Source organism: Paramisgurnus dabryanus, chromosome 6 (assembly GCF_030506205.2).
Source record: "Paramisgurnus dabryanus chromosome 6, PD_genome_1.1, whole genome shotgun sequence".
Taxonomy (NCBI): domain Eukaryota; kingdom Metazoa; phylum Chordata; class Actinopteri; order Cypriniformes; family Cobitidae; genus Paramisgurnus; species Paramisgurnus dabryanus.
In genome coordinates this window covers 14356994-14371971 of record NC_133342.1, presented here as the reverse complement: position 1 = coordinate 14371971, position 14978 = coordinate 14356994, and the positions used below count along the sequence as shown (strand labels likewise).

General features: G+C 39.5%; 2 protein-coding genes across 2 annotated transcripts; both read right to left on the bottom strand.

Annotated features, from left to right (window-relative positions):
• Nucleotides 1-2457: 2457 nt before the first annotated feature.
• On the bottom strand, nucleotides 2458-6315 carry LOC135749012 (uncharacterized). Its single transcript, XM_065267374.2, has 4 exons — nucleotides 5831-6315; nucleotides 5515-5670; nucleotides 5374-5396; nucleotides 2458-4523 (listed from the first exon to the last, which is right to left on the bottom strand). The coding sequence occupies exons 1-4, from the start codon at nucleotides 6086-6088 to the stop codon at nucleotides 2786-2788; spliced, it is 2175 nt and encodes a 724-aa protein (XP_065123446.1). The 5' UTR covers nucleotides 6089-6315; the 3' UTR covers nucleotides 2458-2785.
• A 2520-nt stretch (nucleotides 6316-8835) lies between these two features.
• On the bottom strand, nucleotides 8836-13388 carry LOC135749003 (uncharacterized). Its single transcript, XM_065267362.2, has 3 exons — nucleotides 12928-13388; nucleotides 10928-10950; nucleotides 8836-10765 (listed from the first exon to the last, which is right to left on the bottom strand). Exons 1-3 carry the CDS (start codon nucleotides 13186-13188, stop codon nucleotides 9214-9216), a joined length of 1836 nt encoding a protein of 611 aa, XP_065123434.1. The 5' UTR covers nucleotides 13189-13388; the 3' UTR covers nucleotides 8836-9213.
• Between the last annotated feature and the right edge of the window lie 1590 nt (nucleotides 13389-14978).

Sequence of the window (14978 nt, the reverse complement as noted above, 5' to 3'; positions counted from 1 at the left end):
GTAGGGTTTATTTGCTCTCCTCTCAAAGAAAAACATAAGTCTAAGTCCTCCAGAGTCGCGGCCAAAGCCGCTTCAAAAGATAGCTGTTCGCCAGCAGCAGCAGCCATTCTCTGTTTTCAAGTAGGAACCGTTGCAGCTCTGTCGTCATCATGTTAAGCCCGCCCCACAGACGCTACACACGATGTGATTGGCCTGACCAAATTTTGGTTTTTGGACCGGTTAAGTGTATTGTGAGTGCCTAGACTAAACCCTGGCAGCAAATATATTTTGCGGCCGCTAGGGTGCGTCTAGATTTCTAGGCTACATTATTACAAAACAAATAACAGTTTTTCATTTCAATTTCATTTCGACTTTAAAGTCAGATATGTGTTCTGAGTTTGTCACACCACAGACATTTTTTTTATTATTAACCACCCAACCAAATTTGAATGATGAAAAACAGGAAGTAGATAATATATTTATCAAAATCTTGAAAAAATATTCAGCATTCTCTTCTCTCGAGCTGTGGGGGTGTGTCCAACCAAAAACCACGCCCACTCACCGGAAAGCTGCCTCTTCAACTGTGGCCCTGTCCCAAATGGCGCAATTCATCACAGATGGGCAACTTCTTTTCCTATTTCCGGTGTGATGCTCGAGTCTGTCTCAAAATACGACTCCGGCCCTATCCCAAATGGCACACTTCATGTGGACTTTCATCTTGTGGCCTTAAACTGCGTGTGCTTGCTTAGTCCACAAGTCCATTCACTGCAAAAAATGATTTAAGAAAAAAAATTCTTAGTATTTTTGTCTTGTTTTCAAAAAAAATCTAAAAATTCTTAAAATAAGATGCTTTTTCTTGATGAGCAAAACTACCCAAGAAAATAAGTCTAGTTTTAGACCAGAAATATAAAATTTAAGTGAGTGACAAGCAAAAAAAATCTGCCAATGGGGTAAGCAAATTTTTCTTGAATTTAGTGTTTTTTCTAACCCCCAAATTTCTGGTCTAAAAACTAGACTTATTTTATATGCTCATCAATAAAAAGCATCTTAATTTAAGAATTTTTTGATATTTTTACTGAAAACAAGACAAAAATACTAAGAATTTTTTTTCTTGAAAATCATTTTTTGCAGTGGGTGTCCCATCTGCTCATCAGCACCCCCTCTGCACCCTTGATGCAGTCTTTGGCGAAGCTCGCACTGCTTCAGGCTTCACCCACTTTACCAACCCAGAAGTCCTTGCGAAAGAGTAATCAGAAGATGGATGGGAGGAGTTCACATTGATGAGCAACTTCTCTTCCTATTTCTGGCATGACACTCGAGTCTGTCCCAAAATACAACTCCGGCACGCCCTCCTTGATTCGTGTCAAGATTCCCTAAGGTCTGCACTACATGATGTTATCAAAGTGTGGACTCTGAGGAAGTCCATAAGTCCGGCGTGTGCCATTTGGGACAAGACTTCGGTACACCCTCGTGGACTCGCGGCACGGGTACCTAATGTCTTCCCTACATAATGTCATCAAAGTGTGGACTCTGAGGAAGTAAGTCCAGAGTGTGCCATTTGGGACAGGGCCTATGTTTCAAATACCACTACACGCTGCAACCTGAATGGAGGCTTGTGAATGTGTTAGGGGCTGTGGCTCAAGTGTGTCACTATTATGCTCTATAAACCACAGAACAATAGCCTGGTCCAACCAGACTCTCGTACATTAATTTCATTTGTACAGAGAGTCTGGCCACGCTCCATTGCAAAGCGTTACTTCCGTTAAGGAGGGTCCATTGTTGAAGTTTAAAACTATTGGATCTGCCCAGAGTCACTCAGGATCTGCCAAAGCCAATCGCTAACGTGTGGTCGTGACGTATATCATGCACCGGAAACAACAAGTCAGAATAATCAGACAAACAAAACTTAGCAAACCTGGTTCTTGCTCCGGCTTTAACTTCTGTATATTCGGCAGTTTTGCAACAACGGACCGAATAGCTTTTCTCACGTCTTTCTCCGCTGCCATTACTGAACTACAAATCAAACTGACGCACGACCTCAACGTCATCGTTCTTAGCCACCCCCATCTGTTCGCTGATTGGTCCTGCAGATTTTTGCAGGAGAAAACTAAACTCTATAGAGCCATCCGAGACGTACTGCTGAAGCGAAATGAAAATTAAGCGGAAGCACGTAGGAGGGCGGAGCCAGGCTAACAGAACAATGCCATCATAAGGAGATATAGGTAATTTTCCTTACTGGCCCCACTTTATCTGATGTTTACCTTTTCGAAATAGAAATCATGTTTTGAAGGACAAAAAGGTCAATGTTTTCAGATCTTAAGGTGTTCTAATAATTTTGGACACCACTGTAGATTTTGAAAACCAAAGTGGCAGCGCAAATGGATTGTCATTTTAAAAGTGTACTAAACATTCTTTAGGTATGACAGGAAAAAATGTCAGGAGTAAACATGTCTCACAGTAGCATGTAACTGCTTTAATAACAGAACACAATAACAATAATCTTCATTTTTTAACAAAACAAAAGTTTTTTTTTTTTAGCTTTAATCAGCGTACTTAATGTGCTTTATATTTTCATGATTTTGCAAAGTCTCTACAATCCTGGGTTTCAAACACATTCAATATGGTTATACTTAAAGTGCAGACTGCCATCTAGTGGAGTAAAAGTCTTTATCTGGAGATAATTCAACAGGAAAAAACACTACAATGTGTACTAAAGCAAATCCCACATCAATTTAGTAGTAAGTACCCTTCACTTAACTATAACAAAAAATATATATGTCTAACAAACCAAACAAAAAAGTCATTTTTACTGTTCACTTCCACTATGTATTCTTTGATGTAGTTTTAGATGGTCAATCCTGATAAATCCTTTCCCACATTCAGAGCATTTATGAGGTCTGTGCTCAGAATGAATCTTCTCATGTCGCCCGAGCGTCCCCCTAGATCCAAACATCTTCCCGCAATGGGAGCACACATGCTCTGTCATTCCCGAATGTTGCTGTTGGTGAGTAACCAGCTTCCCTTGGGTGTTAAAGCAGTCTCCACATTTGCTGCAGACGTATGGCTTCTCATCAGTGTGTGCCATCTTCTGGTGCTTCAGCATATAGGACACGGAGGTGAAACTCTTCTCGCACTCGGTGCAGTGGTACATTTTCTTTTCCGAGTGTTGCTGCATGTGCACCTTCAAGCTACTTTCCGAGCTTAGGCATTTTCCACACTCGGAGCATTTGTGGACTTTGATTCCCGCATGAATGTCTTGATGGTTCTTGTAGGTGTCTTGCCGGGTGAAGGTTTTGCCGCAGGTGCTACAATGTATGGGGAACTTACTAGAGTGAGTTAATTGGTGGCTCTTAAGAGTAGATGAGGTATTGAAGCCCAGACCGCATAGAGAACACTTGTGACGTCTTTCATCGGTGTGGATCAGCTTGTGAAGTTTAAGGTTTGCAAGCCTGGCAAAGCACTTGCCGCAGTTCTCGCAGTAAAAAGGTTTGTCCTCAGAGTGCGTGACCTGGTGGATCGTCATGCTACTCCTATAGCGAAACCTCTTATCACATTTTGAGCACTTATATCGTTTTTCCTCAGAGTGTACCAGCTGGTGTTTGGTGCAATCTCCTGATGAATGAAATCTTTTGCCACACTGCTCACAGGTGTAAGGCTTCTCTCCGGTGTGAATACGCTCGTGCAGTTTTAAGCTGTTGGGATGCTTGAAAGATTTGCTGCAGTAGGTGCACTTGTAAGGGGTGTCAGAGCTGTGGATTTTCATATGTGATGTAAGATGGGTCATCCTTTTGAAGGTTCGCTCACAGTCTGTGCAGTGAAAGGGGCGGTTGTCCTTGTGAATAAGCAGATGAGTGTTACGTTCATGCTTCCTCAGGAAACTCTTCCCACACACTGAACAGCTGAAAGGTTTGATCCCCGAATGGCTATTCAGGTGAGTTTCCAGCTCAACCTTTAGGGTAAACTTTTTGTCACATTGTGGACATGAAAAAGGCTTCTCGCCGGTGTGGGTCACCTTGTGGTTTCTCATAGCAGCTGCAGTGTTGAAAAGCTTCCCGCAATGATCACACTGATGAGGCAGATTTCCACCATGCAACCGCAGGTGAGTTTTTAGGCTACTTCTACGAGAAAAACCTTTCCCACATTGAGAACAACAGAATGGCTTTTCCCCTGTGTGGCCCCTTAGGTGATACCCTAAAGCGCTCTTCCTGATGAACTTTTTGTTGCAGTAAGAGCAGTTAAACAGCTTCTCACCTGTGTGCAAACGCATGTGTAAAGTGAGCTCATGTTTATCAACGTAACTACTTCCACAGGTGGGGCACTGGTGCGGCTTTTTTAAGGCGTGCACCTTCTCGTGGACTCTGAGGTCAGATTTTCTTTTGAAGCTCTTGCAACATTTTGTACACAGGTTGGATCTCAATGACTTGGGAGTAGTTGTGGATGGTAGATGAGGTTTCACTTCAGATTTGATTTGTCCCATTTGCATGGAACTGGTTGAAGGAATTATGTCATGAAGCATCACATCTGTATCTTCCTCTTCCTTGTCCCTAAAGGCACAAATCAAAGGTTTTGAAGAAAGCTGATTCTATGACAGCTAAACTAATGCTGGGTACACACCAAAAGATAATCGGGCTGATTTTCGGCCAATTTCTACAATCCTAGCTATGTCCCGATTATCTTGATAGTTCTACAGATTATTTTATCAGATTTTCACTTGGTGTGAGGTTTAAGAGTGTCCCGACCTGATCGGAAGAACGTTGGAGCCGCCCCAATTGTGAATGTTTAATATTTACAATCAGAAATCCTGATGTGTGTGGGGAACCCCGAGAACAAACACGCGCACCCTCTTGAGATTATCACGTGAAACGAAACAATATCCAATCAGAAAGTGAGATGATGGAAGCAGTCATGGTGCAGTACAAAGTGAAGTTGATGCAAAGTAAACTTCTACAGACCATGTTCCCGCTGTCTCCACGACTTCACCCAAACCCTTTTCTTTTTATCCCTTGAATTTTCTGTGAAAATCATTCCAAACACCATCATTGAATTTTCTTCCTGCATATCGTCCGCCATGCTTATTCTAAAGTCTTGCGAGATTTCCTGTGTTCACATTCGAGAGTCAGAAACAGGTTTAAAATCTGTTTGTGTGTGGTGTGCTATATTTGACACATCATGGTGGAAAATGGTTAAATCTAGGATTTTTTTACGCTCATTTATGGTCTATTACATTTTGAAAATCGTATAAGATGTTAAAAATCTTTTGGTGTGTACCCAGCATAATCCTACATAAGATGGTCAAAGCTGGCAGTTGGCTTTCACATTTCTTATTTTAAAGTGTTTATGTAGTAAGGAGAGACAAAGAAAAAATAAAAGTGTTAAAAGAAAACTACCACTTACCTGGTTTCACTTGACTGCTCCCTCTGAAACAAATAAACAACAAACATGTTTAAAAAAAGATGCTCTTTGCTAATGAAAAAGTAATGTTTGATGTTTATGATAGTCACATTTTTTTTAGGTTTGAAAGGTACAGCATCTTACCTTTAGACAGGTGATGTCCTTCATTTTATGTCCATGTTGAATTTTTTCCACTGATTCATATTTAATCACCATCTGGACCACAGTACTAATGTCCTCTTCTGTCTTGATGCTGCCTTCAGTCTTCATTATCTTTGATAGATCTTTCTCCACTGGATCCTGTGATGATCATGAAGTGATGCTTTTCAGACAGAATAAGTCTGCTTTCAGACCTTTGGTATTTATTATATTTTCCTTGCTGCAGTACTTGTCTCCCTGCACTTGCTAGTAATTTAAGAACCATGCATTTTCCTCTTTAGTGAAAGTGCAATGCACTTACCCTCTTACTTTCTGCTTTCCTCGCATTTGGTTTGATTTTGCTGTCATCTGAGAAGTGAGAACGACTCAAATGGTGCAGAAGCACAGAACAGTGAGTCTCCCTCAAACAAACAGGGCAACCCAGAGTCTTGTTTAACTCCCAGTAGCTCTGTAAGCAGCTTTTACACAAACTGTGACAGCATCTTAAAACAACCGGGTCTTTTAAAGCAGAAGAGCAAAGATAACAGTCTTTCACAGTAGATGGTGAGGTGGTAGCCATGGTTTCACAGCAGAGTCAAGGTGAACAAAAACAAGACCATAATCCATAAAGATAACAGATCAGCTATGATGTTGCTTCCAAACTATTTAACTAGCTGTAGATTATAAACAGTTTTGAAAATCGGTGAAACACAAAAAGCCCTTTTACCAAACGTTTCTGTGATCTAACAGAAGCCACTGACACCACTGTGTTCCTCTCCTTATTCTTTAGATGTGGTTGCAATGCATCATGAGGAGCTCTGGCTCCATCTAATGGCCAGGATGCCACCTCAGACATGATTGTTTATTAACAGACACAGAATGTCTTTAAAGGGATAGTTCAATCAAAAATGAATATTTTGTCTTTATTTACTCACTCTCATTTTGTTACAAACCTGTATAAAAACGAGGGGAGACAACTTCAAGTTATTTATTAAGCTTGTTATTAGAAATAAACTACTCTAAAAGGACTCTATTGGTATTGATTCTTTGCTTAAGTTTACTGGAAGTTACGTTTGTCCCATGAAAGTTGTTTGTTTATGGTGTTACTGCTGAAACCATTATATATACAGTATAAACACTATAATGCCAAAAGTTTTGGGCTACCTGCCTTTATATGCACATGAACCTGAATGACATCCCATTCTTAATCCATAGGGTTTAATATGGAGTTGGCCCGCCCTATAGCTATACAGCTTCAACTTCTTAAAAGACTTTCTGCAAGGTTTAGGAGTGTGTTTATGGGAATTTTTAACCATTCTTCCAGGTCAGACACTGATTTTGGACGAGAAGGCCTCGCTGGTAGTCTCCACTCTAATTCACCCCAAAGATGTTCTGTTGGGTTGAAGTCAGGACTCTTTGCAGGCCAGTCAAGTCCTCAACACCAAACTCGATCATCCATGTCTTTATGGACCTTGTTTTTTGCAATGGCGCACAGTCATGTTGGTTTAGAAGGGGTCATCCCCAAACATTCCCACAAAGTTGGGAGCATGAAATTGTCCAAAATGTCTTGGTATGATGAAGCTTTAAGAGTTCCTTTCACTGGGAGGATTGTAACACCTGAAATCAATGATTTGTAGGGGTGTCCCAAAACTTTTGGTAATATAGTGTATATGGTCTTTGTCGGCCATTGCATGTTTTTCTATAACTAGAATTCCTCGTTTTTCAGTGTTTTGACGTCTGGCCGACATTTTTTTTCAAGTCAGGCTAACGCTGAGTTTTGACATCAAGCCAACGTCGAGCTTCGACATTTGGCTGACGTTGGGTTTCGATGTCAGTCCGATGTTGGGGGTTTGACGTCTGGCCGATGTTGGGTTTTGACACTTCAGGCCGACGTTGGGTTTCGACGTCAGGCCGATGTTGGGTTTTGAATTCACTGTTACAGTTACTGATTGTATGCTTAATATACTTCAGTACTGACAATGTACTTTGAATATAACAATGTTTAAAATTTATAATGGTTTATTTTATTTCATTTGTACTTTCTGTGGTGCAGCCAGTGAAATTTTGGCAGGGCAAATTTTTGAGCCACTTGGCTGACCAGGCTAGTATGAAAACGCTTTGCAATGATCTCTGCCCCACAAAGATTTTATATAAAATAAGATCTGAGTAATCCACACATGACAATTCACTGAAAATACAGAGTTACAGTGCTTCCCTTGGGGCCCATCTTCATGATCTCACCTAAAGCAATATTTAAGGTTTTGAAAGCACTTTTATTTAGTATGAGTATTTATTTAATTGTCCCTATGTGGTTTGGAGTGTTCTGTGTTGTGCGTTTTTGTACTGGATGCCATTGAATGTCATTGCACTGTAAAACAAATTTACCTACGGGTATAATAAAAGTAACCTTACCTAACCTAGAGCCCCACAACTTCACGAGTCGGCCTTGAATAAACATGTTAAATAGTAGGCCCACATATAGCCTACCTACATAATCTGCACTAATCTGTCTCAAAGGCTGGGCAGGGAATGTAAATTGACTGACACTGTTGAATAGTCAACTCCCCACTTGAAAAGCAATTTTTAATGCAGTTCACCATTCCAAAAAAAAACTTAATATCAAAATAATGCCTACATGAGCACTGTCTACAAACGCAGGGTTAACGTTTGTGTGTTGATCAAAGCCGATGTATAAAAATTCTGTAAAATTCTTCAAATGAATTATAATATAAAAATAAGAATTATTATTAATAATGAATTATACATTATAAATTAATAATTATTATTTTTTATGAGACAAATTTAATATGTTATGTTATATACACTATATAGCAACACTAACACATGAAAATATAATAAAATAATTGTATTGCTATTATGGTTTTTAGATAAAAATGCCAGCAAATACATATTAAGGACATGGTTAATTTTGTGCTAAATAATAGTGTAAAAGTCATATAATATAAAGTAGTTCTACTTGAGTAGTACATTAGTGCACTTAAAATGATACCTCATATTAGTTATACTTAAACTGATTTTTAGTGTATTGATTACGTTTAAAAATTTATAAGAACTTAAAATAATATGTATATTTATTGTGGAATATAATTTATTTTATACAAATCCTTTAAGCCAATGGGGGCTGGCTTAGGATTGATGAACTTATCTTTATTGTTTAAATACGGTCTTACATACCTGCAAATACTTTCATATGCAGTAAAGCATGAGGTGCTTAAGAAAAAATCAATTATCACATTATTCACCAACACTGATAAGGGAAAAGATTAATTATTTTGGTATATAATATCAAAGGTAGAGCAATGCCAGGTATGTTGCCATTAAGACATGCAAAATATTTATATATATGGTGTCACAGTTTTATTGAAACAATATTCTCATACCATAATTACATATAATGAAGTTTACTGAGAGGGTTACAGATTAAAAACAGACCAATTTAGGTAGACATCCAAAATTGTTATTAATTAAGCATTCCAGGGAGTCCTATTTTTCTATAAATTTTCCAAAAGGTTCAGGTTTACCCACCACTAAGCATCATCTAAAAGTGCAAAATTTTGAGTCCATATATACACCTGTGAATATAAGTAGATCTTGTGACTCAGTAGTAACAACTTTTATCAAAACAAACACAATACTTGCATTTTATTTCCACTAATGCTGTATTGTTTCTTTAAGATGATTTCTTCAAATGAATTCTTTTACACATTCAGAGTCAATCTCCTGCTTTATTTCTCCTGAATGTTGTAGTTTGTGAGTAACCAGTTTTCCTTCAGTATTAAAACTGTCAAAACAGACATATGGCTTTTCATCAATGTGCACCATCTTCTGGTGCTTCCTCAGGTATGCCACGGAGCGGAAACTCTTCTCGCACTCGGCGCAGTGGAACATTTTCTTACCGAAGTGTTGCTCCATGTGCTTCTTCAAGCTACCAACCGAGCTCAGGCATTTTCCACACTCAGAGCATTTGCATTTTCCTTCATGAACATCTTGATGCCTTCTGAAGACGTCCTGGCGAGTGAAGGTTTTGCCACAGGTGCTGCAGGAGAACAGGGACTTCCTGGCGTGAATGTTTTGATGACCACGGAGAATTGATGAGGACTTGAAGGCTAAACCGCATTGAAAACACTTGTAAGGTCTTTCATCAGTGTGGATCGCCTTGTGTTTTGTTAGGGTATCGAGTCTGTTAAAGCTCTTTCCACACTTCTCACATTGGTAAGGTTTGTCCTCAGAATGAATGACTTTGTGGCTCCTCAGCCCACTGTTAAAGCGAAACCTCATATCACACTTTGAGCACTTGTACCGTTTTTTCTCTGAATGTACAGCCTGATGTCTGGTGCAATCACCTGATAAACGAAAGCTTTTTCCACACTTCTCACATCTGTAAGGCTTCTCTCCAGTGTGAATACTCTCATGCAGTTTTAGGTAGAAGGGAAGTTTGAAGGATTTGTTGCAGTAGGTGCACTTGTAAGGGGTGTCAGAGCTGTGGGTCTTTGTGTGTGTTGTTAGATGGCTCATCCTTTTGAAGCTTTTCTCGCACTGCGTGCAGTGAAAGGGGCGGTCGTCCTTGTGAATGAGTAGATGAGTGTTAAGTTCATGCTTCCTCAGGAAACTCTTCCTACACACTGAACAGCTGAAAGGTCTGATCCCCGAATGGCTATTCATGTGAGTCTCTAGCTCAATCTTTGTTATAAACTTTTTGTCACATTGTGGACATGGAAAAGGCCTCGCGCCAGTGTGGGCCACCTTGTGGATCCTCATAGCAGCTGCAGTGTTAAAAAGCTTCCCGCAATGATCACACTGATGAGGGAGATTACCAGCATGCAGCTGCAGGTGAGTTTTTAGGGTACTTTTTTGAGAAAAACTTTTCCCACATTGAGAACAAGAGAACGGCTTTTCCCCTGTGTGGTTCCTTAAGTGGGACTTTAAACACCTATTTCTGGTGAACTTTTTGTTGCAGTAAGAGCAGTTAAACAGCCTCTCACCTGTGTGCAGACGCATGTGTAATGTAAGCTCATGTTTACCAGCGTACCTCCTTCCACAGATGGAGCACTGGTGCGGCTTTGCTAAGATGTGCACTTTCTCGTGGGCTCTGAGGTCAGATTTTCTTTTGAAGCTCTTGCCACATTTTAAGCACAGATTGGACCTCAGTGACTTAGAAGTTGTTGTGGATGTATCAGGAGGTTCTTCTTTAGAGTTATTTTGCCAGAGCATCACATCTGTATCAACCTTCTCAACCCTAAAAACAAATCAATGGAAGAGAATGTAAAAGCTGATTCTGTGAGAGCTACACTACGCCAACATAAGGCGGTCAAGACTGTTGAATTTCACATTTTGTATTTTAAAGTGTTTATGAGAGATCTTTGATCCCAGACGTCTTCATTAAAAGAAAAATGCTCACCTGGTTTCACTTGACTGATCTCTCTGAAAACAAATAAAAATGTTTAGTATAGGTGTTTTCTGCTAGCCAGTAAGCTGCAATCCAATACTTTTTTAACGTTAAAAATAGAGAAGTAGTTTAGTACAAAAAATAAGTGTTCAAAACAGGCCCATCGCCAAGGGGACTTAGGGGGCAGGTACCCCACATTTGACACTGCGTGCCCCCCTGATCATATAGTCAAACGTATTATTTAAATATGTGAACTTGAGCACTTTCATAACGCTCACACACTCTCTTGGTCAAGGAATTAATGGGGCACGTTCAAGTTTAAACCGGTGCGCAACGTTTTGCTTAGCTTTCGGGGTGAACGTCATGTTTCCTGGAAACAGTGTGCGCCAGTGTGCAACAGGGTTTTCTCTTGTTTGGTGGGTGTGTCAAAAGTGCAGTCCAATCAGCGGCAACAGGTAAATAGACACACAGTACTAAAGAGACTGCTTGCACCATGGGTCTAAGTTGGAAAAATAGGTTTGTTCGACTTCATGCGGCGCCGCAAGAACCGACAGCCGGATGACATCAAAGTTCTGCGAGAGTGATTTAAAAGCAGACTCCTCCATGTGATTTTGCGAATCGCTCTCACGGAACTTTGACGTCATCCGGCTGTCGATTCTTGCAGTGCCGCATGAAGTCAAATAAGTCTGTTCTCTTTCATTCTGGACGGCAAAGACAGTGACTGTAAAGCAAGCGTATATTTTAGAGTATTTAACACATATTTGTTATCATTTTATCAGACTCTGAAAACATAAAAAAACACAATGGCCTTCTCAGCTGCCGTAGTTGCAACTCTTGCATCATCAGAACAGTGTGTTCATCACTGTACAACAAGTATCTTCAAAATTTAAATCTGATAATTTTACGCATTATTACATTAAAGGTAAAATCTAAAACATAATAATATGAAACAACAAAAAAATATTTAGGTAAACATCCCCAGAATAGCCCCTGTAATCCTTTCTTTGGCTGAATCCCAAACCGCCTATTTCCATACTATATAGTACGCAAAGTAGCGCAAAGTAGCGCTTTTTACATACTATGGAAGTAGGCGGTTTGGGATTCAACCTTTGACTCACCTCATTATTTATTCAAATACAACAGCCAATGGCAAGTCTCCAGCAGCATAACTTTCAATACGTTTGTTTTAGACGTTCTGTTTATTAAAATACACGAGTTTGGTTGTAGTAATTTGGTACAAATACAGTAATGTAGGTTTATATATCACTGGAGTTATTCTCGGCGCAGCATATGCAGTCTAAAAATCACATTTAGGCGGTTGTGTAACGTTATCAGCATATGTCTGAGGAAAAACTCGCGCGCAAAAATCCAGTTAATCTACATGACAGAAAAGATATAAGCGACCGCCGCGATTAGCTTAAGGTGAGTACACTTTTATATGCTAACTTACAGATCTGTTTATTTGCTACCTGTGTATTGTTATTATTATTGCGTTGTTGTTGGTGGAACAATACCCTTACATCGTGTATAGGTGTGAGATAACGTGTTTGTTGTCATTGTAGCCTGGACTTGTATATGTCTATTTCAAATGAGTTTGTTCAGTCTGTTTCTCACTTTATGAAGTGTGCCCCCCATGAAAACAAAATGCCCCCCGTTCTGTATTATCTGGCGACGGCCCTGGCTTAACGTTACACTATGATTATATGGTTTATTATAATCATTTTTGTGTGATGGAAAAAAACCCGTGCGATTATCATGCACAACTCGTCAGTAAAGCCGGTTCCGTGATTAGTCGTAACTGCTTTCTTGAGCGGTATTTATTTACTACACAGAGCCGTAGTTCACTGACAAGCTAACTGACAATATCGCATTCGCGTGTGTTAAATAAATGTATGTGCCTTGATAGGACAGTCCCACTAGACATCAGTAACTGATGACCCGTTTTCTTTTAAAGATCATTCATGCAAAAACATTCAGTATTCTCTTTAGTGAAAGTCCTATGTTAAACTTACCATCTCAATTTTTGCATTCCTCACGTGATGTGGTTTGATTTTGCTGTCATCTGAGAAGTGAGAAAGACTTAAATCCTGCAGAAGCACAGAACACCGAGTCTCCATCAAACAAACAGGACAACCCAGAGTCTTGTTGAATTCCCAGTAGCTCTGTAAGCAGCTTTTACACAAACTGTGACAGCATCTTAAGACAACCGAGTCTTTTAAAGAAGAAGTGCAAATATAACATTCCTTCACAGGTGATAGTGAGGCGATAGCCATGTTGTCACAGCACAGTCAGGATGAACAAAAACGAAAAAGTACTCCTTGAATATAACAGATCAGTTATGATGTTGCATCTGACCCATTTAACATCCTGCAGTTTATCAACAAAACGCTTTGAAAATTGGTGAAAAAAGACAAAAATAACCCTTTACCCAACTTTTATGTGATCTCACAGGAGCACATGATACTACTGTCTGTGTTTATCCTTTTATTCTTCAGATGTGGTTGCAATGCGTCAGATTTAAAAGGAGCTCTGGCTCCATCTAATGGTCAGGATGTTACCCTCAAAACCTTTACCTATTACAGACTAGAGGCTGACATTTTTTCGGGAATCCCGTGGGTCCCACGGGTCCCGCGGGATTCCCGTGGGATCGGGAACAAAATCACTATTAATCACGGGATTGGGACGGGACAGGAAAAAATGTCAGCGGGAGTGGACGGGACCGGGATCGTAATAAAACTATGATACCCAACTTTATACACAAATATGCAGTTTCTATAAATAAACTTAGTTAATATATTGTGTGCGTGCGTGCCTGTGTGTGTGTTTGCATGTTTAAGAAAGGTTGCATGAATTTTCACGAATGTGTCTCCCTGGTGCATAAGCGCTCCAACGCAGCCTGAGCGCTTATGAGAAAAGGGAACAGCAGCAAAGAGTATAGCGGCTCTGATCAAACGGAGAGATAAGTGTGTGACAAGAGTTGTGTTGCGAAGAGATTTCCTGCTGTTTGGATAGTTTCTGTGGTTTATTGTGTGCGTCAGTGCCGAATAGTTAGTTTTTTCTAGTTGTCTTTAAATTAGCAGCAAGATTACCGTGTCTTTTATCTTATATTGTCAGTTATCATTCATAATGTAAATGAAGCTGTTAGATAGCGCGAATCTTCTCATTAATAGTCATGGTACCCAGTTTATATTTGTGTTAGTTTATCTTTTACATATTTATTCAGTATTGTTTCCTTATATTGGAGATTGTATAGTTCTAATACTTATACAGTTATTTAACAATTCTAACAAATATAGTTATTTACTTTATGTGTTATCTGATACATGTGCTAGTCACATTTTAGAACATATGACACCATTTCGCGGTATCTTGTATATTTTTGCATATTTTGAACTTAATTACAGCTGTTAATGCTGGTTATTTAAACAAATGTATATTAATGTTCTTTCATAAGGCTTTTATTCTTGTTTATTATTTGTTGTTGCAGAACCACACAAACACAGATAGGCCTACTTAAGTGCATATTAATGGAAGGTTTTATGCCCATACTGCAACTGTGAATTAAACACCCATAATCCAATTATTCATCTGGTTCTTGTGTTCTGGACTCCAGACTTTGGGGTTATTAAACTATTGTAGACATGGAGTGAACTATGTATTGTTTTTCTTTTATTTGCTGTATTCCATTTTCTGGAGAAAATCTAGAAACCGGCTCAGCAGCTGGTCCAAAACAGGATGGAGAGCAGATTAAATCAAATTCTTTGTATGAACTTAACACTAGTTGAAGAAAAAAATATATGGGAGCGATACAGGAGCGGGAGTCAGTTTAAACAGGAGCGGGATGGGAGTGGGAGTCAATTTACCAGGAGCGGGATGGGATGGGATTATTTTTTAAACTTTGGTCTGGGAGTGGGACGGGACAAGATTTTTTTCTATGGGAGTGGGACGGGACAGGAGTGAAAATCCACTCCCGTGTCATCCTCTATTACAGACACAGCATTTCTCTTTGATATCCTATAATATTTGGATACGTAAGTTATTTAACTAAGTGGTAAATTGGTTT